The sequence below is a fragment of the Budorcas taxicolor genome, chromosome 4, assembly GCF_023091745.1.
Source record: "Budorcas taxicolor isolate Tak-1 chromosome 4, Takin1.1, whole genome shotgun sequence".
NCBI classification, from domain to species: domain Eukaryota; kingdom Metazoa; phylum Chordata; class Mammalia; order Artiodactyla; family Bovidae; genus Budorcas; species Budorcas taxicolor.
This window is the reverse complement of record NC_068913.1, coordinates 88567626-88594797: the sequence shown is the minus strand read 5'-3', so window position 1 is coordinate 88594797 and position 27172 is coordinate 88567626. Positions and strand designations below refer to the sequence as shown.

General features: G+C 38.6%; 1 protein-coding gene across 1 annotated transcript in view; it reads left to right on the top strand.

Moving 5' to 3' along the window:
- Positions 1-27172, top strand: part of CADPS2 (calcium dependent secretion activator 2) — a 562792-nt gene that overhangs the window by 524107 nt on the left and 11513 nt on the right. The window contains exon 30 of the mRNA XM_052639068.1: positions 11601-11708. Coding sequence (XP_052495028.1) covers positions 11601-11708 — 108 coding nt within the window. The remainder of the gene's footprint in view (positions 1-11600; positions 11709-27172) is intronic.

Genomic DNA, 27172 nt, shown 5'->3' with positions numbered 1-27172 from the left:
GAATTCTTATTTTCTACATTAAACATCCTCAACTTCTTCACTAAATTTGTTGGCTAAATCTTGTTTAACACTCACTAAATGCTAGACTCTGGGCTACAATGAAAATATATATGTCCTGCCTGCAAGCTGTTCCATGTCTAGGAATAAAAGAGATAGAGAAATAGTTCAGTTCAGTTGCTCAGTCGTGTCTGACTCTTTGTGACCCCATGATCTGCACCACACCAGGCTTCCCTGTCCATTACCAACTCCCAGAGCTTACTCAAACTCATGTCCATTGAGTCAGTGATGCCATCCAACCATATCATCTTCTGTCATCCCTGTCTCCTCCTGCCTTCAGTCAGCATCAGGGTCTTTTCCAGTGAGTCAGTTCTCACATCGGGGAAATAGACATATCATGGAAACAGCCATAGCAATTGTACTCAGACTCTTTATCATACCAGTCACTGTCTAATGAATTCCAGCTTACTAATGCCACTATTATATCACGTTGCCACACACAGGAAAGCATACTAAACCACAGATGTGGTGTGGCCATGGTAGATTGCTAGAGTTTCTCCCTTAGATCTGGAAGTAAACTTTAATTTCAAAAATTATGAGATCTGTTAGCTCTTACTATTTTTTTATGCTAAAACTCCAGCAAGATACCTTTCTGAAGCAGTCTTTTACAGAGAACCTTATGAGAAAAAAATAACAGTGGCTTACCTTTCACAAAAATTAACTCACAACTGATTTAAAAACCTACTTGTGAAATGCAAACAATAAAACTTCTAGAAGAATACATAAGAGAAAATACTACCTTAAGTTTAGATACAAACCCCTAAACATCCATGAAAGAAAAACATTGTAAGCTGGACTTAATAGGTGGCTGAGATGGTAAAGAATCTGCCTGCAATGCGAGAGACCTGGGTTGGGAAGATCCCCTGGAGGAGGGCATGCCGGCACACTCCAGTATTCTTGCCTGGAGAATCCCCATCGACAGAGGAGCCTGGCAGGGTACAATCCATGGGGGTCACAAAGAATCAGATGCAACTAAGCCACTAAGCACACACAATACACTGCACTTTTAAAGAAGTAAAACAACAAGCTATAGACATATATTTGTCAAAGACTTTATGTAAAATGTACAAACAACTCTTAACACTCAAACAAACAGCACAATTAAAAAATGGGCAAAAGATCAGAACAGATACTACAGTGAAGACATATAGGTATCAAATAGGCAAATGCAAAGATGCTCAATATCATTTGTCATTGGAGAAATGAAAATTAAAACAGTGAGATACTATTACATACCTATTGGTATGGCTAAAATTTAACACTGTTAATAGCAAAATGTTGACAAAGATCCAGTGCAAGAGGGATTCTCATTCATTGCTGGTGGAAATACAAAATTGTACAGCCACTTTGGGAGACTATTTGGCAGTTTCTTACAAACCTAAATATAGGCTTTAGCAACCCACTGATTACACTCCTAGATATTTGTTCAAATGATCTGAAAACATATGTCCACAATGAAACCTGCAAAAGTGTTCATTGCAACTTTATTCATAATCACTGAAAATTGAAAGCAACCAAATTGTCTTTCAGTCCAGCATATGGATAAACAAGAAGTGGTATATCCATACAATTAAGTGGTATTCCTAATGCAGAAGAGAAGGGGGAATTCATGTTCCTGGAACATACTTGATTATCAGGTATACCTTATAGCACAGGCTAAAGGTGTATAAATGTCAATAACAGAAAATGATTCAAATATAGTCATTTAAATATAGCATGTTATGAACGTAGTCTTATGTATCTTTACAGCTTTATTAAGGCATAACTGATATATTAAAAACTGCACATATTTAGTGTTTATAATTAGATGAGTTTGGAAATAGGCATATACCTGTGTATGGGCTTCCCAGATGGTACAGTGGTTAAGAATCCACTTGCCAAGGCAGGAGACACAAGAGACCCAGTTTGATCCCTGTGTCAGGAAGATCCTCTGGAGGAGGAAATGGCAACCCACTCCAGTATTCTTGCCTGAAAAATTCCATAGACTAGGGAGGCTGGCGAATTACAGTCCATGGGGTTGCAAAAGAATCAAACATGACCGAGCGACTAAACACGTAGCATGCATATACTTGTGTGAACACCAATTACTTTATCAAATGGAAATAGAATTATACCACTTCTAGGCTTGTTGCAAATATGTTAAGCACTTTCCAAGACTCCTAGAATGAAGTTAGTGATTGATAAATGTTAGCTGTCATTATACAACATTATTATTGATTATAGTAAATCTAGTGTCCAGATTCTAAAAAATTAATCATTCTGTTCTATACTGTCTTATTCACATCTATTAATGTGGCAAATCTATCAGGAGCCTTTAAAAACCAACGAATACTTTTCAGTTTACCTCCTATTGTAGAGAGCAGCCAGCACAGTTAAGGGAATCTAGAAATAATGGCTTATAGAGAAAAACAAAAAGGGAAATCAGGATATTACTCTTGAGGGAGGAAAAACCAAAGAGACAAGAGAGTCCTGTTTAATGTATGGAGTTCCCATTTTGCAGAAGAGGAAGCCTCAATATTTATCAGTCAAGAGGACAGAATAAGGATCAGTAACAAAAACCCAGTGGGAGCTGGGTTACATCAGTGTACTAAGAACAAAAAAAAAGAAACGAAAATTTTTTACAAAGGTGATATAGTATAGTAGTAATTACCCCACTCTTTGCCAGGTGTGACACTGCAGATTGCTGAACTATGTGGGGAAAACAACCAGATGACATTTAACATTTAAAGGGACATTTAAAAGCCCTTTCTGGGGCTTCTTTCATGGTCCAGAGGCTGAGAATCTGCCTGGCAATGCAAAGGACACAGGTTTGATTCCAGGTTAGGAAACTAAGATCCTACATGCCTCACAGCAAGTGAGCCCACGCATCACAACTAGAGAGTCTGCACACCGCAATGAAGACCCCACCTGCCACAGCATAGACCAGATGGAACCAAATAAATTTTTTGTAAAAGCCCTTTCCAACTCCAATTCTGAAATTTTGCTTTATAGGTCATTAAGTTATCGGGCATTTTGGTGTGGGTGTGTATGTGAACAGTGCCTATTGCAGGTTATCCTGCTGCCATCATTACACACATCACATATGATCTCTGTGCTGGTCGGTGAGGTGACAGCTAGAGAGACCTGGAGGACCAGATGAGGTTGATGGTGACCAAGGACAAGGAAACTCCCCCTGGATGGGCTGCTTAGTGCTGCTGCCTGATCCTGGCGGTCCTCCCTGAGAAGGTGGAGACGGCTTATCCTTTTCCTGTCTTCATTAACAGTTCTCTCAAATGTTCTCTAACACTTGCCAAAGATTTCTAACCTTCCAATTCTCCACAGTGTGACTTGAATTCAGCTCTATACTGTGTGGGCTCCTCAGGTGCTCCTGGTGGTAAAGAACCTGCCTGTCAATGCAGGAAGCAGAAGAGACATGGGTTCAATCCCGGGTTGGGACGATTCCCTGGAGAAGGAAATGGCAATCCACTCCAGTTCACACTGGAGTCAACCACTCTTGCCTGGGAAGTCCCATGGACAGAGGAGCCTGGTGGGCTACAGTCCAAGGGGTTGCAAAGAGTGGCAATGTGAGCGACTAAGCACAGAGCATACTATATTGAACAGGCTTGGTGTGGAGTCCAGGATCTCAGTTCAAGTCCCGCCTTTGCCCCTTCCTGGCAGTCTGACCCCTGGGCTTCCCACCTGGGCAGTGACAATACTGCTGCCATCCCTGTGCTGTCTCCTTCCGTAGGTTCTTTTGAGGATTTGATGCACATATTAATGTGCATAATATTAAATAATAATAAAAGTACATATTTGTTTATAAAAATAATGAAATAAATATCGATATATATTATAAAAATAATAGAAATGTATATTATGTGCTTTATAACTGTCACACACTATTGATATAAACAGGATTGTCTTCGCTTCTCCCTGGAATGATGCTCCCTGCAGCATACATTGCCCTGCACCCTCTGCTTCAGAACATGACCATTTTCCAAAAGAAAAACCATTTGTTTTCCACAGGGTGAAAAACATTAGATTGCTTTTCATTTATTTTCCTTTTATTTTAGACTCTCAAGCACCTTGCATGTGCCAGTGATGACTTTTAAACGTACAGCCAGTCAGTTCAGTGACAAGAGGCGTCTTTCCTCCTTCCTTTGTTCAGACACCGTTTGTTACTTAGATGAGGCCGCTGGAACACTCAGTGCTTTACGTCAGAGTGAGAGCCAGGCAGAACATGGGGAATGGTGCGCGTGCCCACTGGGACGTGTTCACCTGCAGAGGCAGGTCGCACCAGGACCAGGCTGAGAGTCTCGCCATTAGAGGAGCTGGGGAGGTAGCCTTCTGTGCTTCCTAGAAGAGTGCTTTAGTCTTTCATCTTTATTTCTTTGGTTTTCTTGTCTGTCTCATTCTTCTTACAGAAGGTAAATCCATGAGCTGCCTCCAGACCCTAACATTCTAGCATCCTCATGTGTCCTTTAGGCCGAAATCTGAAAGGTTCCAAATTAGTGCCAAATAAGACAACCCCAGGCAATCTGAATTTTAAAGGTGAAATTAAATAATACCCACAGCATTTAAGTTTTACTTCTTCAAGTCCTCAGTGTAGTTTCTATAGTTGACATCATAGCAACTATAGATAGGGGAAAGGTTACAACTGTATTATAAATGGGAGATTTAATATCTTCATAATCACCCTAATTATTACTCATAATAATGAAATATAATATTGAGCATATATAATAATGAAAATAATAGTATAAAGCTAATGTGTGACATACATGTTAGCACTTTCCTCTCTGTATCAGCAGCTAATTGTCAAAACTCTTGAGACGTTAGTGATCTTATCAATCAAAAATAGCAAGAGAGATACTATATGCTCGTGACCTCAAGTGGGAAAGTCATAGTAAGATGAAAATTAAGCCCATGAGTCTCAGTTGAGAACCAACCTGCCTCTTTTCCTTGAGTACTTTAGGCTGTTATTTTAAATTACTATTCAATATTCCTTTTAATATTTAAAATAACCTCCTCTTTGGAAGGTTTTCTGCCACGATACAACAAAAATGTTTGATCATGCTAGCGCTTAAATCAATGAACACATAAAATATGTCACTATTTAGAAGGAATAGTGTGAAGCTTTCAGGTGAATTTTAAGAATTTGAACAATATAACTGCATAAACTATATGAGTGTTAATTATAGCAGATTCTGATGTAAGATATTCTCACAGCATTGTGATAGGAATCGACTTTTTTACTGACTGTGCTTACAGGGAGCAAACAGAAGACCCTTATCCAGAGCAAGATCCTGGAGTAATGGAACCCTCTCCCTTAGAATGTGGGACTGAATGAAATTACATACTTAAAACATACATGTTACATGCTCCAAGTCCAAGAGATGTTTTCAAATGGATGTGCATGCCATTATCTAATTCAGAATTTCCTACTTCCTAATTAGGGTTCAAAATGCATTGTACTGTGAATTAATAGAATTTTGAATAGCTCTACATTTAACAAAGGGGAAGGTGTCTGTGGCTGCTGCTGGAAATAATTTGTTTTAAAAAACTGGATAAACTGTTATTAGGAAATCTTGAAAATTGTATATCCATATGACTTTTCCATTATTTACATTTCTTCTGCCCCTTTTTATGAACTAGTCCTCATCCTGGGCTTATATTTAAGTTGGAATAAATCTAATTCGAAGACCTTAGTTCGGTTTCTTTCCTTTTGATTTTCTATATGAATACAATATAATTATTCTAGTTTTTAGAAAATTTGGCTTAAAAAAGTGTATGTATGTTTTACATATAATCATCACAACTATACTCAAAAAAATTTTTTTAAGTATTTGAGTGTATATAACTTGTTAAACTACTCCAAATTCTTTTGAGAAGCTTAATGTTAAGAGCATTTTCACTCAAATATAAAACATAGAAATTGCTGCATAAATTCCAAACTAATAAGGAACATATTAAACAATTTTAAAAAATATGTTGTTGTTAAAGGTACCTCAGATAAGTTGTGTGTTTGTACAATTAGGTCTTGTGTTCTCTGATCATCAGTCATAGACTTTTCCTGCATCTGAAATGCCAGAATGGAAATGTAAATTTTTCCTACCACAACTTCAGATTGAAGAGACATGCTATTGTTTTAAATCTCAGAAGATCCATTTTTCTTGCAAATTAAAATAATGACCAGGCGCAGGTATTTCATTTATGAAGCACGCAGATTATCATAAATCAAGATATCAGAGTTCCACTCCTGATTGTTTCTTCAAGGCAGGCTTTTCTAGGTTATGAGACGTGCACTTTCAAATTAAGTCAATTAGACTGTAGCTTCTATTAATCTTTGAGACGGGAATAGTATATTTAAAAATTTGTCTTCTTGTTAAATAGACACCATGACAGTGTTTGCATAGCGTATTGTTAACCTTCTGTGGAAGGTTAAGCAGCTTCTTCTGTATCTAAATCTGTAGCTGTGAAAAATGTCTGCAGCACTGCACCCACCTACCCATGAAAGAGGAAAGTGAAGACTTGCACCTGTGGAATTAGGTGCAGCAGCAGGAAGTAAGAGCATTTGTAGCATATAATTAACAAGGAATTTTTTCTTTCTTTTTTTGAACGGCATGTTCATCTCACTAAGTTAACTAGTGATTAACGCTGGGAGAAAATGTGCTGGAGCCTGCACCCTTACTTAAACACATTCACTCGCTGGTGTATTCTGTTTCTTATGCGGCCCAAGTCAGAGGAACTCACCATTCCATACTCTATTCCCTTCCATATGTATCGATTTCTTTATGCCCCTGGGGGAATTTTTTAGATGTTTTACCTTGTACTGTCATTTCATTAGCCACATTCTGTTCTTTTCTGAATCAACTTAAAAGTAATCCAGGAAGTCTTATTTTGATTTAGAGATTACTACCCTAAAAAGCAAGATGGAGAAGTTAGTGCTTAGTGAACTGAAGATCTCAAAGGTTTAAATGGAGAATGAAAAACAACATTGACTCTCTTTTAGGGGTAAAGGCAATGGCACCCCACTCCAGTACTCTTGCCTGGAAAATCCCATGGACGGAGGAGCCTGGTAGGCTGCAGTCCATAGGGTTGCTAAGAGTCGGACACGACTGAGCAACTTCACTTTCACTTTTTACTTTCATGCATTGGAGAAGGAAATGGCAACCCACTCCAGTGTTCTTGCCTGGAGAATCCCAGGGACAGGGAGCCTAGTGGGCTGCCGTCTATGGGGTCGCACAGAGTCAGACACGACTGAAGTGACTTAGCAGCAGCAGGGCTTTCCTGGTGCCTCAGATGGTAAAGAATCTGCCTGCAATGCAGGAGACCCAGTATTTTATACATAATGTGCTTGCTATAGGGCTTCCCAGATGGCACTGGTGGTAAAGCACCCTCCTGCAAATGCAAGAGACATAAGAGACACGGGTTAGATCCCTGAGTCAGGAAGATCCCCTGGAGGAGGGCATGGCAACCCACCCTGTATTCTTGCCTGAAGAACTCCATGGACAGAAGAGCCTGGTGGGCTCTAGTCCATAGGGTGACGAAGAGTTGGAACCAACTGAAGCAACTTAACACGCATGTGCTTACTATATGGTCTTTAATCATTATTTTCTCCTTTGTTAAAAAAACTATAATTACAAATTACTTTGCCAACAAAGGTCCATCTAGTCTAAGCTATGATTTTTCCAATAGTCATGTATGGATGTGAGAGTTGAACTATAAAGAAAGCTGAGTGCCAAAGAGTTGATCCTTTTGAAATGTGGTATTGGAGAAGACTCTTGAGAGTCCCTTGGACTGCACGATCAAACCAGTGCATCCTAAAGGAAATCAGAAATCAGTCCTGAATATTCATCGGAAGGACTGATGCTGAAGCTGAAACTCCAATACATTGGCCACCTGATGCAAGGAACTGACCCATTGGAAAAGACCCTGTTGCTTGTAAAGATTGAAAGCAGGAGGAGAAGGGGATGACAGAGGATGAGATGGTTGGATGGCATCACTGATTCGATGGACAAGAGTTTGAGCAAGCTCCGGGAGTTGGTGATGGACAGGGAAGCCTGGTGTGCTGCAGTCGATGGGGTCACAAAGAGTCAGACATGACTGAGTGACTGAACTGATAATTACCAATATAGAAAATATTTCTAAGTGTACCTCTCTAGAACATAATATTCTTGATAAAAACTCATCCAAATCTGCAGTTGTTAAGTTGAACCGGCTATTCCTTTGATAAGACTGAGGACACCCACTTGCACCAAAATGCGTAGCAATATTCTGTCTGGCTGATGTAGTCACATGCGTGCCTTTCATTTACGCACCAGAAAATGAAAACTGAACCAAGTGTGTTCAGTTTTTGTTTTCTGACTAAACTTTATTTCCTAATAAGATAATGTGTATTAATGGAATGAGACACAGTGACTTCCAAAGTATGTAAATTTTACTGCCATAAAGCAAGAGTCTTAGCACGAAGGAGCACTGAACCAGCGATAATGTCTTCTATCCAAACACATTTGTACTGTAACTAGAAACTGTTTAAAAGGAAAATTATATCTTTTTCAGCAATTTATCAGAGATAATTACCCTTCATACACCAAAGGAACGATAAAGTGTTTTAAAGAACTATAATTCTAATTGGTAAATGTCACCAGCTGTTGCAGTTATTCTTACTTGTGTATATTCTTTTAATGATTATAGTTTCATGCCACAAGCTACATGAAAATATATTCACTAGGTGTGAAATTTCCGTATGTCACAGTTTCAAGAATAGGTAAACAGCTCAAAGATAAAGGAAGAAATAATGCTAATGAGGAATGTAAAAATTGTAGGTTTTGTTTACTAGGCAAGCAGAGCTTAATTTGCCAAAGGGGAGAAAATGTAATTTCAAGAAGAAAAAGACGACACTTAATTTGTTGAAATAAACTTAAATGAGCCTTACTTAACACCCCCAACCAGGGATTCTAATTTTCTTAGTTGTAGAACTGTCTCAGCTTACACATTTCAGTATTACAGCCCTTCGGTCTGCCAAAGGAAACTGCACAGAGTTTTCTTTTAGGCTTAAATTGTAAAGTGTTTGTTAGTTTCAGGTGGCAAAAGATACGTTTTTCCTGGACAATGTTTCATGATGTCTAATGTTATCTTAAAAGTGATCAAAGAAACAGAAAATTACCTTCCAAGTCTGTGGCAGGTGTATAAAGGCATCATTCTCCATTTCACCTGGCTATAACTCAGTTTCCAGTGAGTCTGATGGGTCCAGTGTTTAACTATTGTAAACTTATAAGCATACTCCTCTTTTGAAAGGCAAAAATAAAAATGGGGTGAGGTGAAACGGTGGAGGAGGCAAGCCTCACATGTGTTTATTCTTTAACTCTCAGTCCAGCTGGGCAAAACCCTGTTGCCTTGGTATTATACATATCAGGTGGAACTGACTTGTTATCATATGTGGAAAATTATTCTGTCATTTTCATTCTGCAGCAGTATGTTTTCTGAATGTACTAATTTTTAGTGTTTTGACAAAGTTGGAGAGACACAGAGAGAGATCCTTATCTTACGGGCTTCAAATGTTAATAGTAGCTAATAATCCTGTACAAATTACCCCGCCTTTTCACTGGAAATCTCAGTATAACACCACTTGCCCCCAAAGAAGAAAATCACCTAGATTTCTCTTGAGTATCCTTGCAATTATTTAAACTTTCAAACATTGCTGATGAGAATTATGTAGAAAAACAGCAAAATGAGTTTGGTAAGTTTGGAATATATTTTCTGCATTGTGTAGGAATGCTCTTGAAGGAAAGATTAATAAAGACATTTATATAAATAGTTGTTTCTGGTTATAACTAGTCATGAATTTTGTTATATCAAGGTTATGTTTGAAAATATCCTTCAGTGTATGTGATATAAATTTCCCTTTAAGCTATGTATAAGAACAGTAAGTACTTCCTGGGATTTTCATTGCCCAGAAATAACTTTGTTAGCAAAAAGTCAAATTAATTTTTATTAATGAGATATGCCAATGTCTGCACTGTGCACTGGTTAAGAGATGGGCAGTTTTATCACCGTATATAAACTATTATCCCTCCCCCCAAAAAAAGAAGTGATAAGAACTTTCTGTCTTTCATTTAAGGAAAAGGCATGACCACTGTCCTAACATCACTCAGAGGTATATCTTGTCTTTCCTGCAGTGTGTTAGTCGCTCAGTTATGCCCAGCTCTTTGCAACCCCATGAACTGCAGCCCACCAGGTTCCTCTATCCATGGGATTTTCCAGGCAAGGATACTGGAATAGTTTGCCATTTCCTTCTCCAGGGGATCTTCCTGAATAGTTAAATGATTCACATCCTCTTTCACCTAATTTCCTTATGTTATTTACTTTTGTGAAGAGTCCTTTGATGGCTTATATAAGTGCATCCTACAGATATGAAATGATGCACAACTCACTGACTTATGTGGGCATCAGTTTTACCATTTCATCATATTATTACCCTATTCTAATTAAATGAATAACTCAGTACAGACTATGAATCACCTCCAGGTATACAGTATACAAATCATCTAGTCACGCTATGTGAAACTCTATAAAGAACTAAAGATAAGTTTAGAAGGAATACTGCTGAGGAACCATTCAGAGTTTCGTCCCCTCCTTGTGCAGATTTTGTAGACTCCGTAGCAAGGAGGACTTTTATTAACTGCCCTGTCTCATCTAACATTAGAAGATGTGAAATGTTGGAGAACTTTGGAAAGTTAGCTAGTCCACACCTTTGGCTCGTCATAGGAGACTAGTTCATCCATAGTCTTATCACATTTCTAAAATAATATAAGTCCTTGAGGTAGTATTGATAAATATGGATGAGCCGAAGCAATGGATAACCCACCAAATTTTCATTTCCTTTTTATTTTGTAATGCGTTTAATGTTTTTTGTTCAATATCTCCCTAATAAGAAAACTTATTTTGTGTTCCTTGAACACCCATAGTAGTTGAGGAAGGCAACCCAAGGAAAGCTAACATTTTTTAAATATATATGGATAAACCAGCCAGAAATGCTGAAAAAGAAGTTGTAGTTGCAATTAAGAAATGATGATTGATTATGGGAATTTTTGGAAAAATGTATTTATACTGAGTGTATTGGCTTAGCAAGGTAGCCATTTTTTTAAAAAGGTATCTACTATCTTACAAGCACATATTTCTAATCATCTAAATGATGAACAATAACTATGACCTCAGGTTATAGACCCTCAATAATAAACTTTTATTTACTTTAATTATGGAATTTGAAGGTGTCCATTGTTGATCTTTTTTTTTTAATTACTGATGCAATGGGCATGAACTTGGGCAAGCTTCAGGGGAGGGTGAGGGACAGAGAGGCCTGGAGTACTGCAGTCCATAGGGTCACAAAGAGTCGGATACGACTAGGCAACTGAACAATGACAGTTGTTGATCTTAAGCGTATTTTTCTAGTGTAACTTTTGAAATGATGTAATGAATGAAATTCTAGGGTGGTGATTAAATAAATTTTCACAATCAAAACCTAATATTGTTCTATTCCCCGTGCTTTTTCCTTACAACAGAAACCAGGAATGGATCTGGCAGATACCTATATTATGTTTGTTCGGCAAAATCAAGACATTCTTCGAGAGAAGGTCAATGAGGAAATGTACATAGAAAAGTTGTTCGATGTAAGTAGCTACTCTTCCAGAGCCAGCTGGCATTGTAGATGTACTGCGAAGGGAAAAGTTGCATTTTGAGGGTGTGTCTGCAAATCACTCTTTTTTTCCTTTTTTTTTCTTCTACACATCTAATAGTTTATTGTTTTGTTTCTTTGACTGCTGACAGAAGTCTTCATAGATTTTTTTTCCTGTACTTGAAAACTGTCACTATTAGAATGAGAATCTCAAAATCATTCAAAGGTTCATTTTAGCAAGCAAGAGGATATCCAGTTTACCGTTGCGTACAGTTTACATCACTTGCCTTTGCAGCAATCCGTAAACAGAATAATACTGTAATGTATTTGGCCCCTAGTATAAAAGTTTTTCTTAAGTCAATATGATATTCTTCATGCAAACAAAGAAATAAGTCGCAGTAAAGCCAGATATCTGCCACTGTACTGTTAGTGTGTCTTTTCATCTTGTTTTCCAGTGCTAAGGTTTGCTGACAGATAGAATGCTGTTCCGGTCTCGTGGAGGTCTTCACAGAGGCATGGCAGCTCCTAGAAAGGGGAGGTTGTAGTTTTAGATGCCTTGATCCACAAGTTTCATCCACTGAGTATCTGTAAAAGAGACTAACAGAGCAGTCCATTTCAATAACAATGTTGTCACTTATTTGTAATTAGGCAGCAGTCAGTTCAAAGGAAATGGTACTTTGCTGATGACATAACTTTGCATAATCCATTCCATTGCTGATTCTGATGTGTAATATTTGCTCTGAACTGTATTTATTTATGTACATCTTCTCTGCATTTTAGAAATGCTTTTCTGGCAGTTTCATTTAATTATGCAAGTTACTGCAAATGTTTTCACAACAGCAATTCACGGGCTTCATGGTGACACTTCAGCTGTGGCAGTTACAGAAGGTCTTGCTACGTCATCCTCTCCACCATGGTCTGTCGTGTCAGTGTTTGCTGTTTGTTGGGTTGGGTGGTCAAAATGAGCCTTCTCTTTCGTAGTTTATGTTTCTAGCCTCTACCCAGGCTGCTTTACAATAAAAGTATCATCTGTTTTAATAAGCTAAGTGTTAATATGTGTGAAGAGAATGATTTCCGAAAAGCTTTGATGCCCTGCAGGGGTAGAAAAATTATCATCCATCCAGCTGGCTCTTTTACAAAATACTGAAACCATATTAGCAACTTCTGCTTCCATTTGGTATTGCTCTGAATTTACGAGCATATGTTTCACTCCCAAGTTCTCTTTTACTTTTTTTTGCTTGTGTGGTAATTTTCAAACATGTTGAACAGAAAAGAAGAGTTTATGTTATTCCCGTTATGTTTTTTCTTGATATAGTGGAAGCACATTTTCTATGTTGAAAAAATGGTAGAGTCATTCTACAAATAGACCACTACGCATGTCTGTGTGTGTGTTTCTGCGTGTTACACACTTCTTAACATCTTCAATTTTTTGTCTTGGTGACCTTTTTACTACAGAACTCATCCTCAGTTTGTAACAGAGGTAGAATTTCTTTCTTTGTAAAAATATTTCCCGCTTCCACTCCCCTCCATTCACCAAACTTCTTTTGAGACTTGTGTATGGCAGCAATTGACAAAGGGAGCTAACTAAAGTAGATGCCAGGAGGCCAACGTTAAAATGGTGTTCTCGTTCTATCGTCATGGCTATAGGGGTATATTGCACTTTCCTTCCAATGCCTAAGCATCAGGCATGGCTGTAGGTTTGCTTCTAAAAGGAACCCATAACAAAAAACCATTCTGTTTTGGTTGTGAAGGTTTTGTCATTTTGAATATCCCCAGGAGGACATTGGACTTGTTATTTGTAAAATAGTTACAGTGTCCTTAAACATTCTAATATTTTTAAGTTGCACACTTGTATTACTGTAATTAAAAACAAAAAAGTAGACTCTAATTCTATTGATATGTCATTAAGAATAACATAGATGAGGGGGTACTAAGAGCCCCTAATTAGCCAAGACTGAATTTGCCTCAATTACAGTTAGTAAATGAGAGGTTATCAAGTATGTGTTGAAAGGTAAAGTAGAATGTGTATCTTAAGCAACAAATCATTACCAAGAGACATTATATAATTATTGGAAATCCACTTGGCTGTAGCTTAAAATAATATTGTTAGGTGTCAAGAAGCAGTTGAAAATAATGACCCTATAAATACTGTTAGCAACCTGAGTCCATTACAGATAAAAGATTGAAAGGAACCATTTTATTCAGGCATCAGTGACAAACTTTTGCTATTCCAATTAAAGTGTTTCCTGAGTAAGTAAGGGAATGGAGCCTCCCACCTTCAGATGCAAAGGGAAATGTGTACACACACAAGCACACAGCAGTGAGTCATTACGTGGTGGTTTTAACCAACCTAGATAAGAGTACAGGGGCTACAATATGAGAGCTTAATTCCTTATAAAAGATATGCTTTTTATCCACAGGAAATTTGCTTCATTTTAGAATATATACTAATATTTCTACATAAATCAATTATTCTACAAAACACTGATCCTGCCTCCAATACCAACACTTTAAAAAGAAATCAGGTGTTTTACTAAAGAATCTTTTTCTGCGTGATGCCCCATGCATGGGAAAGACTGCTGAAAATTCTGTGAAACTTGTCCTAAGAGTAATAATAAATTACTCATGGTGTTCCTGGTCTTAAAATCCTTTTGATTAATGAAGCATCTTAATAGTTCCTAATTTGAAGGGAGATATGTGCTCAGTCGTGTCTGACTCTTTGCAGCCCTATGGACTGTAGCCCACCAGGCTTCTCTCTCCATGGGATTTCCCAGGCAAAAATACTGGAGTAGGTGGCCATTCCCTTCTCCAGGGGAATCCTCTGACTTAGGGGCTCAAACCTCTTGTGTCTCCTGCATTGGCCCACAGGTTCTTTACCACTAGTGCCACCTAGGAAGCCTGATAATAGTTCCTAATATTTCTGACTAAATACCTTAGGGTTCTGTTTAAATAATTGTACCAGTGACTAAGGTCCAAAAAGATGGGCACTGCCCTAGATTTGTGTCCATTGTTTTGGGGCTGTACCATGAAGGAGGATGGTACCTTCTATCATTGTCCATGAGCAGCCCACACAGCCATACACCATCACCCTTCTTTCTGAGCATCCTGCATTGCTGTGATTATTGTTTTAGCTTCTATGGAAGTTTTTTGGTTTCTTCAATGTGTGAAAGAGGGAGGTGACTAAAATATATATTATCTAAAAGGCCATAAATAGCATAATCTTAGACTTTTAGGTCAAATCTTGAAGTATTAAAACTAAAGTATCATTTGAAGATCATGGTTAATATCAGAACAGATATCAAGACATTCTGCTTCACTCCAAGTTACACTCATAAAACACTTTCTATTTTAAACAGAAATAAATTCCGAAAAATGTTCAGTAAATGATGGCAGGTACCGTATTTAATAGAAGGTACTGGGTTTGACTAAGGTATGGGTTGGCCAAAAAGTTGTTCAGTTAGTGAATACATTGTTCAGTAAAATTCATCATGAAAATGAAAAAAATATGACTTTTATTGTTACTTAAAACCGAACAAACTTTTTGGCCTACCCAATACATTCCTAATTTTTTCAAAGTGTCTAATTATAATTGTGGCCTTACCTGTCATCACTGCTCTCCCTAGGGCACCTCCATGTACCAGGAAATGTGCTAGGTTCTTGACCTGTGTCATCTCTAACCTGGGTAGATGCTTGCATGCGTGCCAAGTCACTTCAGTCATGTCCGACTCTTTGCGACCCCATGCACTGTAGCCCACCAGGCTCCTCTGTCCATGGGATTCTCCAGGCAAGAACACTGGAGTGGGCTGCCATTTCCTTCTCCAGGGGATCTTCCCGACCCAGGGACTGAACCTGGGTCTCTTTCGTTTCCTGCATTGCAAGTGAGCTCTTTACCACCGGCGCCACCTGGGAAGCCCTGTGGGTAGATGCTGTCACCCCCATTTTAGCCTTATTTTCAGGTTAAGAAGTGTCCCATCCAGAGATGATAGAAGACTTGTTAATACTAAATCAGACTTTGAAATTGTGTCACTCTAGTTTCAAAGTCCATCTTACGCCTACCATACTTCCAACTCAATGGACATGAGTTTGAGCAAGCGCTGGGAGATGGTGAAGGACAGGGAAGCCTGGAGTGCTGCAGTCCATGGGGCGTGAAGAGTCAGACATGACTGAGTGACTGAACAACAGCTTCAGATTTACAGAATTTGAAATGATAAAACAGTGTTTGAAGGAAGAGGACTGGACCAGGAAGCCAGAAACCTGAGTTCTAGCCACAGTTCTGCCATTGACTGGATAAGTGCACTTCAAGAAGTTCTGTCACCTGTCTGAAACTCAGTATAGATAGCACATGTAAACCAAAGAAGTTGGTCTAGAACTCCAGATGGTTTCTGAAATCCCTTCCAGATTTTAAATAGTTCTAATTTTAGCCGTGGCGACAAAAGGTACTAGGTTGCTTGCATGCCAAGTCTTGCACCGCAGAGTATCAGACAGTTCTAAAGTGTTTTTGTGATGGCCAGGTGAAAGCAAGAAGCAGTAGCAGTTACAGTAGATAAGTAGAAACGAGATTTTACATAAGGAATGTCATTTGATAGTCTATACAGCTACCACCATGGTTCTGAATCCTACAGGTAGAAAAATAGTTGGAACCTGTATATTCTGTATTCATGTTAAGTCTTTCAGAATGACCAGAATATCTTAAACGGAGGCTGTCTTTGCTTGTCAAGTGGTACACATACTGAAATCTATATGTGAATATAATATTCCCGGAATTGCACACTATATTCTTGTAGCTTATATTGTACAACATGGGAAATAAAGCCAATATTTTATAGCAACTGTTGTTCAGTCGTTATGTCTGAATGTAGTATAACCTTTAAAATTTGTAAGTTACTACAGGTACACCTGTAACATACAATATTGTGTGTGTGTTAAGTTGCTTCAGTCACATCTGACTCTTTGCGACCCTGTGGTGTGTGACCTGCCAGGCTACTCTGTCAGTGGGATTCTCTAGGCAATGATACTAGAGTGGATTGCCATGTTTTCCTCCAAGGGATCTTCCCAACCCAAGCACTGAACCCACATCTCTTATGTCTCCTCCATTGGCAGGAGAGCTCTTTGCCACTAGCGCCACCTGGGAAGCCTTAATATAATATATAGCAACTATTTTGTTGCTGTTCAGTCACTAAGTCATGTCCAACTCTTTGTGACCCCATGTACTGCAGCACGCCAGGCTTCCCTATCCTTTGCTAATTCCTGGAGTTTGCTCATATTCATGTCCAGTGAGTCAAGATACTGTCTAACCATCTCGTCCTCTGCCACCCCTTTCTCCTTTTGCCTTCAATCTTTCCCCAAATCAGGATCTTTTCCAATGACATCCATACATGACTACTGGAAAGAAACCATAGCTTTGACTATACTTTTAAAAAAGAAAAGAATTAAACTTAGTGATTATCATTGTATTTTGAATTTAGCCAATGGGAAAAAAAATCTCACATGTTAAATTTACCTTGCTGCTGCTGCTGCTGCTAAGTTGCTTCAGTCGTGTCCGACTCTGTGCGACCCCCTAGACGGCAGCCCACCAGGCTCCCCTGTCCCTGGGATTCTCAAGGCAAGAACACTGGAGTGAGTTACCATTTCCTTCTCCAATGCATAAAAATGAAAAGTGAAAGTGAAGTCGCTCAGTCGTGTCCAACTCTTACCTTAAGACACATTAAAAAATTGTGTCTTATCTGGGTCAGAAATTTAAAGGAAGTTCTCTAGCAGAAGAGAATATGGATTTACCAGAAGTTCTGCTTTATAGGTAATCTCTCTTATCCCAACTTATAAAACATCATTGTCAGTAGCTGTTTAAAAAATGCTAGCAAATCAAAACCATTTACAACTTGTCTGATCCTAATGTAAAACCATGGCAATGCTTTTCTAATTCTTTCTTTGGAGAAGAGAATGGCAATGCACTCCAGAATTCTTGCCTTTAAAATCCCGTGGATGGAGGAGCCTGGCAGGCTCTAGTCCATAGGGTTGCAGAGTCAGATGCCACTGAGCACGCAGCACAAGTCCCATTTTTAATGCCTACTATGAGGTTTCTTCTCACACTGTCAGGTTTCAGGAAACACAGAGCTTGCCCCAGGTACCCATGGGTCAGCAGAGAGGCTGGACACTTTCCCAGAGAGCTTTGAGTCTCTGGGTTGAAAAGTCGTGATGTTTCAGAAATCAAAACTGACGCTCACAGTAATTGTCATAAGAACACCCTCTTATAATGGTCACTTATAATGTCCAAGAATATCCCAAATGCTGAGGCTAGTAGGGGTCAACAGAAGTGCATCCCGTTGTCTGGGGGAGACACTAAACCTACCTAACTCTCTAAACGTTTGTGCCTTTACAAGGCATTGCCCATCTTCAGACCCTCTGAGACAATTTTGTTTTAGCTCTCATGTTGCTGAAGACACATCAGGGTGCAGTCTTTAATTGGTAAATCATGCAGATTAAACATTCTGTTGTGTTATAAACTGATTAAATATTTAATTGTGGAGTTTCATCTAACGAGATCTTTTTAATTGTATTGTGATGTCTTCTAAAGTTAAAAGTAATCCTTTAAATGATAGTTAATCAGTGATATTCATCCACATAGTGCTTTGTAAAGGATTAATTTTCAGGACTTTCCTTGAAAAGGATTCTTTTTGGTAAAGAAACTCTAAGCATTTTAAGTAAAACTGACTTCAACAATGTCAGTAAGTTCATGGCCATTTTAAGATTGGTAAGGGGGAAAAAAATGAAACTCTTGCAAGTGAATATGCTTTTCAAAATAAAACTAATTTTGCACTTCTACCTCTTGTTTATCTCTGGACTCCCAAATAAAAAAGGGAGGAAATGCTCAGAGTTTTCGAGTTCAGTGTTTCACACCCATGCCCAAACTTTCTGATTCAAGAATTTATTCATCCTCAGTAAGATTGATGCTACTATTCTTAATTTACTTAAAAATTAAATTAATTTCATTGGTTTTCCAGAAATACTTGAAATCCACAGAACATGAGTAAGAATGGCTGCTATTAATAGATAGTAGAATATATTTAGAACTGACTGTCTACTCTTTCAGTCATATTCCTTGGATGAACTTCTTTATGTGTATAATTAGCCACATTACAAACAAAGGCTGGAACCCAGTAAGACCCATTCAGAGAGCTTCTTTGCCTTCTTGCATTTCTTATAATTCCATAATATTATAGATACATTCGCTTATATATGACTGTCGATTTTAAAATAACAGTTTTCCTGTTTTCAACGTTATTTCACTTTCAAGTGACAAACAAGTTGTTATATCCAAGGGTCCCCAACCTCAGGGATCTAATGCCTGCTGATCTGAGGTGGAGCTGATGTGATAATAATGGAAATACAGGTTACAATAAATGTAATCTTCTTGAATCATTCCAAAACCGTACCCCCCAACCCAGTCCATAGAAAATTGTCTTCCACGAAACCAGTCCCTGGTGCCAAAAAGGCTGGGAACCACTAAATCAGTATAGATTCTGATTACAGAGTATTTTCTCTTCAGTGTTGTCTCTATGTAAAAAGAAGTCAAATATAAAACATTAACTTGGACCTGTCCATGATTTTCCTATCAACAATCAAAATCAAACATTACTATCACTCTCATGTCCTAACCGTTGTTTTGCTTTTCCATCACTAGAAAAGATGAATGATGTAAGCTCAGTGATGTACTTGAGACCAAGATCATTTATTTCTACCCACTGTTATGTCATGTACCCTGGGGTCACCTTATGCACTAAAGGTAGATCAGAAGCTTGACTGTTTCTTATCCATGTTCATGTCACCTCTCCTACATTTTAACAATTTCTTATTTAGCAGCTTTAATATACTGTTTTCCAGGGGGTGTTTTTTAATGTAATTATATGTATTTGTTCCCACTTTATTTTATCCACAGTATTTGTATTCACATAGAAGTTGTTTGACCTCTTTTAAGACAGTTGTAGTCAACTCTTGTTCTGTATATGGTCACGTCTGTTTCAGCAAATGACATACAAACCTTGCTCCTTACCTGCTTCTCCTCCCCCCTGCAAAGTTTCTTTCTCTTCAAAACCTCTGCTCTTGAACTGCAGCTCATTCATTTTAATCATCTTTATTTTAATGTTGAGTTATCATTTGTAAGTGTAAGAATTTATGAAAGAATCTACTTTAGATGTACAGTGTATGCCAGAATGACTTTGGCAAGTCCAGACGTGGCTCCTCACGGCCAAAGGCCCTTATTTGAATCTAAGCTGTTGGTGAATGAAGACCTAAGAAACCTGAGCTCAGCGTGCCTAATTGCCTAAAAGAAACTCCACGAGAAAAAAAAAAATGTATTATAGCCGGTTGATCTTATTTCTTTGATAATTCAAAAGAATCTTCAAGAAATATGTGGACTTCTCCCTTAGATTCTTGAAATGTGATCACGGGACACAATTGTCATTTGGCATATGCCCAGAAATACACATCTTTGCATGAGGCACCTGGACATATGTGGCAGGTCTGGTAGAATCAGGCTAATTAACAACACAGGCTTAAACAGGCACCTCATCTGGCAGTGCAGTTAGTTGCCTGATGGTGCTCAGCGGGATCGGGTAGTGCTTTTTATTTTTCTATCCTAATGGTCTGCTGCCCACCTAATTTTGCCTTATTGTCAGTCACTACTTACCGCAGCTTGGGGCCCTCCCAGGAGGCTAAATTATTATCAAAGGATTAGGGAGATGTAGCCTTGCAGCTCTGACATTTCTGATTACTTGTCTATGCCAGAACACTAATTAGCTGTGACTAATTAAGAAAAATGTTCCTGCCATAGAAAACCATTTAAAAGAACTAAGAAGTAGGAAAGCAATTCAAAAGCTGAGCAGTGCTCAGATTTGCTGATGCTCTTTAGATTTCCACCAGAGCCTTAACTCACCTTTAATTGTGCTCAGAATTTAAAAAAAAAAAAAAAAATCTCACTTGTGAACTGATCTGAGGTTTTTGCTTGAATAGGAGAAAAAAAAATTGGGGTTGATCACTTAAAATCGCTTCACCATGGTAAAACTCTCTCTGATGAATGGAAGATGTCAAAACTTGCATTTTCCTCAAGAAATTTTTCTAAACATCAAATGCATAAATGTGTATTTGCTTTCATTCACCCAAGCCAGTGACAGTAACTTAATAGTCATGGAAGAAATCAGAATATTCCCACTCCTGATTTTATCAAGGATAGCTGAAATAATTACAAGCAACATGTTGAGCAGTTCAAAAGTTATTTAGTATTGATTGCTCACTGCTTTCACATGGATGATGGTCTGGAAACTCTTGCTTCTCCACACAGAGCCTGGCTTTCCCTCGGTGGCTTTGCATGCTTGCACTGCAGCTGGCTACCAGTGACTTATTAATGAAACTACCCAGGGCTCCCCTGAGACTAGCCATCGCCATCAGTTGGCCAGTGTGATGTTTTCATAGAAACGATGGCTACCATTCTCCTTATCTTCAAACCCAACTTCATAAGCAAATGACACATGGCTTTAAAGCCATTTTCTGTGGTTGCTTTTTGATCTCCTCCTCCATCAAACACGCCCTCTGCAAGCCTCCCCTGCAGCCTTACCTACACGGTTGGTGCCATTCACAAATGAGCACAGGAGTGGCGGCCAGAATGCCACCATTGACTAAGTCCAACTAAAAACACATTCTGTGTCAGGAAGCAGCTATTGTAGTAAACCAACATCATTGTGGCAAAATGGGGTGTTTGTTAAACTCCTTGAAAGGAAACCATATAAACAATTTTCACAGGTACTTACCTAAACTCAAGAGCCCTCAATTTCTTGATCTCAGCCCAGCCCTACGTAAGACACCATCTAAATTTCACTCTCTTAAAATGAGCAAAATGTTTTATTTGAAATAAAGCAAGTTCTAATCCTTACCTCACCTAAATTTTTCATGCTGTTTTTTAAGCCCATTTCCCCTTTTCTTCTCAGTGGAGAACAAAAAGCAGGTAGCCAGCATCTCTAGGGAATAATCCTTCCTATATATGAAGAATGTTAGTAAGACACCTGTCATCTTTGTCTACTCCAGGATAAATAATCCCTGTTTGCTCTACTTCTCATCATAGGCCCCTTTTCTAGCCCTTTAATCTTTTGGGGGCTGTCCTTTGAAGCTTCTCAAAATGCTCTGTGCCATGCTTAGGCTTTGAGAGTCAGGAATTCGTTGTTGTTGTTCAGTCACTAAGCCGTGTCTGACTCTTTGCGACCCCATGGACTGCAGCATACCAGGCTTCCCTGTCCTTCACCGTCTCCCAGAAGCTTACTCAAACTCATGTCCATCAAGTCGGTGATGCCATCCAACCATTGCGCCTTCTGCCACCCCCTTCTGCTCCTGCCTTCCACCTTTCCCAGCAGCAGGGTCTTTTCAGATGAGTCAGTTCTTCTCATCAGGTGGCCAAAGTATTGGAGCTTCAGCTTCAGCATCAGTCCTTCCAATGAATATTCAGGACTGATTTCCTTTAGAAGTGACTGGTTTGATCTCCTTGCAGTCCAGGGGACTCTCCAGTTCAAAAGCATTAGTTCTTTGGCGCTCAGCCTTCTTTATGGTCCAATTCTCACATCCATACATGACTGCTGGAAAAACCATAGCTTTGACTAGACAGGCCTTTGTCAGTAAAGTGATATCTCTGCTTTTTAATATGCTGTCTATGTTTGTCATAGCTTTTCTCCCAAGGAGCAAGTGTCTTTTAATTTCATGTCTATAGTCACCATCTGCAGTGATTTTGGAGCCCAACAAAATAAAGTCTGTTACTTTCCATTGTTTCCCCTTCTATTTGCCAGGAATGGGATATAGTATTTGAATGTGGCTGTACACATTCCTATTTATACATTCTCATGGAAATTTTTCCCATACTTGCTCTACTGATCCTCATAAATTTGCTCCATATACTCGCCACATTTCTTGTTGACTTTCCCCTTAGTTCTGGCTTTCCTGGTGGCTCAGATGGTAAAGTGTCTGCCTGCAACGTGGGAGACCTGGGTTTGATCCTTGGATCAGGAAGATCCCCTGGAGAAGGAAATGGCAACCCACTCCAGTACTCTTGCCTGGAAAATCCCATGAACTGAGAAGCCTGGTAGGTTACAGTCCATGGGGTCGCAAAGAGTCGAACACAACTAAGCGACTTCATTTTCCTTTCCTTTCTTCTTAGTTACTGCCTATATTATACACATAAAATGTATGTTTATTAATGTCAAATGTTCATCCATTTGATGTTTTGCGTATGTAAGATCTAGAAAACAAATCCAACTGACCTTTCAATTGGGATGTGTAAGAAATGGTGGTAAATATTGAGACTGAAAGGTTAAGCATAGAGATTTCCCGGGTGGTCCAGTGGTTAAGACTCCACACTTGCAATGCAAATGGCACAGGTTCAATCCTTGGTTAGGGAACTATTAATAACATCCCACATGCTCCACAGCCAAAAAAATGTAAAAGGTTAGGCATTGGTTTTGCCCCACATCGTTGAGTATCTCTGTCACAATGACTCGGTAGGATTCTAATTAAAGTAGGAAATCAAAATCCCTTGTATTATTTCATCATACAACTAGTAGTTACTCGAAGCCACACACCGCTAGAGGCTGAGAATACAGTGTTAGGTAAGATAGACCAAGTTCCTGCTCTAATAAGGGAACTTACATTCTTATGGTCAAATGGGTCTTTTGAAAAAGTTAACTTCTACATTAAAATGTTTCACATTTTCAGCTACTGAATAGACATTGTTGGTTTTTTTTTTTTTTTCGAATAGTATACTGTGGAGAATTAAAATTGAGAAAGCTTTCAAATAAATAGTATCTTTGACTTGTTTTTATTTCTCTCTGTTGCAAGTGGATGATTGGAAGCCTGCCAGGATGTCGAGCTGATTCAACAGTAGTACCTAGCTCTAGAGCTTGCAATATCAAATGCCATGACGGTGCAACAAGGGCACGCTCTCCCTCTCTGCCCTTCAGAGGTTCTCTGCTGAAAAACCAGGCTTCTGCCACCTCCCAGGAGGGCTCTTCATGTTCACTCAGACTCAGGTCTGAGTCACAGTGCCACAGCATGGTGGTTCTCTGCCTTTTTTATACACCTCTCACAAGACCAGCAAGCACTGAAGGCACCCGGGACATGTCCTTTATTGGTGAAAACTCACAAGGCAGCATTGACGCTCCACACTAGGTAGCCCCACAGCCTTTGATACCCTCCATGAACAGCTACTAATACCCCTGAGCATACGCCAGAAAGGTTGTTCGCTGCATGCATGACAGACTCTGAAAAACCAGTCTGGAGCTGAGCACATCAACCTCTGAGCACATATAATGTCATCATATCTTTGTGTGTAAGAATGTATGTGTTGTGTTGTTGTCTTTCAGTTGCTAAGTTGTGTCTGACTCTTTGCGATCCCATGAATTGCAGCACTCCAGACTTCCCTGTCCTTCACTATCTCCTGGAGTTTTCTCAAACTCATGTCCATTGAGTCAGTGATGCCATGCAACCGTCTCATCCTCTTTCGTCTCCCTCTCCTCCTGCCTTCAATCTTTCCCAGCAGCAGGGTCTTTTCCAATGAGTTGGCTCTTCATATCAGGTGGCCAAATTATTGGAGCTTCAGCATCAGTCCTTCCAGTGAAGTGTTGATTTCCTATATGTGGACACTCTTATATGTACCTAGGCATGGGGGGTTCATTAGTTTACAGTACTTTCTCCTTTACTTAGTTCATCACCTACAATGAAATTAGACTGTCACATTTTCAGTTCTGTTTTAGTCGTGTGTTAAATTTCATTAGCCAATTGCAGTTGTTTACTTTTTGGTGATGCCTGCAACTTTAGCATTCATTAAATTATTCTGCTATTAATGAAATGTTTCATTCAAGTCAGCAGTTCCTCTGGCTCTGATATTATCCTTTGTCTATTGAAAAGCTGCCCTGCCACTATTATATGTGCAACAGTTTATATCTCCAAATATTTTAAAAGCGTTCAGTCCTTCAAAAAACGTGTAACACATGTTATGTGCTGGAGATTCTGCTAAGGGCTAGAGATATTAAGAAAAAGACTCGGTCTCTGCCTTATGGACACTCACATCCTATTGAGGCAGATACAGAGCACAGTGCGCAGTATTTCTACAGACACAGGGACAGAGATTTAGAGGCAGAAAATACGGGAGCTTCTAGTTCTGCCTGGTAAGAGATAGTGTTGGCTTCATGGGAGAAATGATGGTTGACCAGAGTCTTCAATGTCATGAATCTGGCCAGTGAAATGTACGTGGGGATAAAAGTCCCCAGAGAGGGATCGACTTACCCAAAACTTGTAGATATAGAGAAACCCAGTATCTACCAGACCAGCAGATCACTCATTTCCTGTAAGAGTGCACCATGAGTCAGAAACAGAGGGATAACTGTTTACTTCGGTCCGTACAACACTCTGGAAAAGGACCTTTGGAATAATTTTTCCCTATTTTTTATAAGGAAACTGAAGCAAAAAGACTGGCTAACCATTCATTCTCAGACTGAGGTTTTATCTCAAACTTGTACCGTTCAATAGAAATTGCAGGAGTCTAATTTATTTTTATCCAGATCCTACATTATGGATTTAAATGCAATATTGACCAAACTTTTATATATAGTACTCAAAATGAGTCACTGAACCAAGTGAACAGGTCTTATGCCCAAATAAATCATTTACAGTCTATGTCTGCATCCCAAACTAGTACACGTACCGTTGTAACTGGGTTGACCACTGTGTTCAGCCAGACCATTTATTAGTCAAAAGATTAGCCCAACCAGTATGCATTCCATCATTTGTCATTAAGTAGGGGAGGGGGAAACAACTGATGATCTGAAATTTTCACTTTGTAATCCCTGGTCGTTTTAGCACCAGGAAGAGAACCACAGAATAAATTTACCAAGGCACTTGCCTGCTTGATGATAACGAATAATGAAGAATAGTATTGATTTTAATGCTCTTTGTGAAGTGTGAGGATAGATAGGCTAGTTTAGTAATATTACTTTCAGGATATTTTGGGAGAAAGGAAATTTGGAGTTAATAAAATAGAGATGAGTGGAAAAAAGCTTGTGCAACCCCCAGTTTCTGGAACTTACCCTATTATATAACTTACCCTGTTTTGTGATTGAAGAGGATTGAATGCATCTGGAAGCATCTTAGTTATTACATTCATGCATTTTAAAAAAGAATGGAAAAAAGTACTGAACTTCAAGAGTAGGAAAAATGTTTCATCATTCAACAAGCATTTATTAGGTACCGACTATATGCCAAACCTCCCACGTTAGCACTTCTTACACTTTCTCCTGCTTAACAGACACCATAGTGCTCATGAACTCTGCTTTGCAGTCTTCCTCATAGAACTAAAAAAATGAAAATCGCCCTAAAAGTGAGTTTATTGAACACGGAAGGGGAAAAAGCATGAATTAAGTTCTTCTATGTTCTGTATTTTAAAAATAAAAAAATAAGAAAACTGTACATATAGATCGAATCCCTTCATGAATGAACTAGGATCTTCTTTCCACATTGCTTTGTTTTGTTGCAGTGAAAAAAGATTTTCTCAGTATCCCTAAGTTTTAGAGTGTATGGCGCTTTATAAGCATTAGAGTATATGGCGCTTTATAAGCATTAGAATATATGGCACTTAAGGAGAAAACATGTGGGAAATGCATAGCACAAGAACCAGTTGGTTAGTTATCCTAAGACAGTCTGGTTCTTCAAAAAATTTATTATATTGTGTAATTACATTGTCAGGTGTACAAATACCTTTGGAAATGTAGATTACATTAACTTGTAAGAAAATGTGATGGACTTCTTTGGAACAATAAGCTTCTCCTATATTATTTCATAATCCTGCATTATAACCATGAGGGAGCACCAGGAATGATAGAGCTATTTTCTTAGTTGTCTGCTACAAATACCAAACTGTTCTGAAAAAATCAGAGACTTCCCTTGATGAAACAGACTGTTTCGTAGAAGGAAATGGAATAACCTAGTAGTCATGAGCAAAGACTTTGGAGCATAGATATAAGATGAATCTTAACCCTGCCACTTATATAAACTTAAATAAGTAAATTATTTAATCTAAACTCAGTTTTCTACCTCTGTGAGCTCAGTTTCCATGCAAAATGAAAATAAGAACCATCTCATCACGGTTGGTATAAGAATCAAATGAAAATTGAACTGATGCACTTGAACTTCCCATGGAGGTATTTTTAAAAAAAAAACAGATACTTTTGTAGTCAGATTATTATTATATAATATATAATATATAAAATCATAGTAATAATGCCTCACAGTTCTTAATAAATTCCATTTATTCTTCTTTATACTTTATTGTTTCATTTTTATAGAATATCTATTCTTCATTAAAAGGCCAAAATGAATAAATTTAAAACAAAATAACATCTAATAGAAACATCTATAATTCTAGACTTGCATATT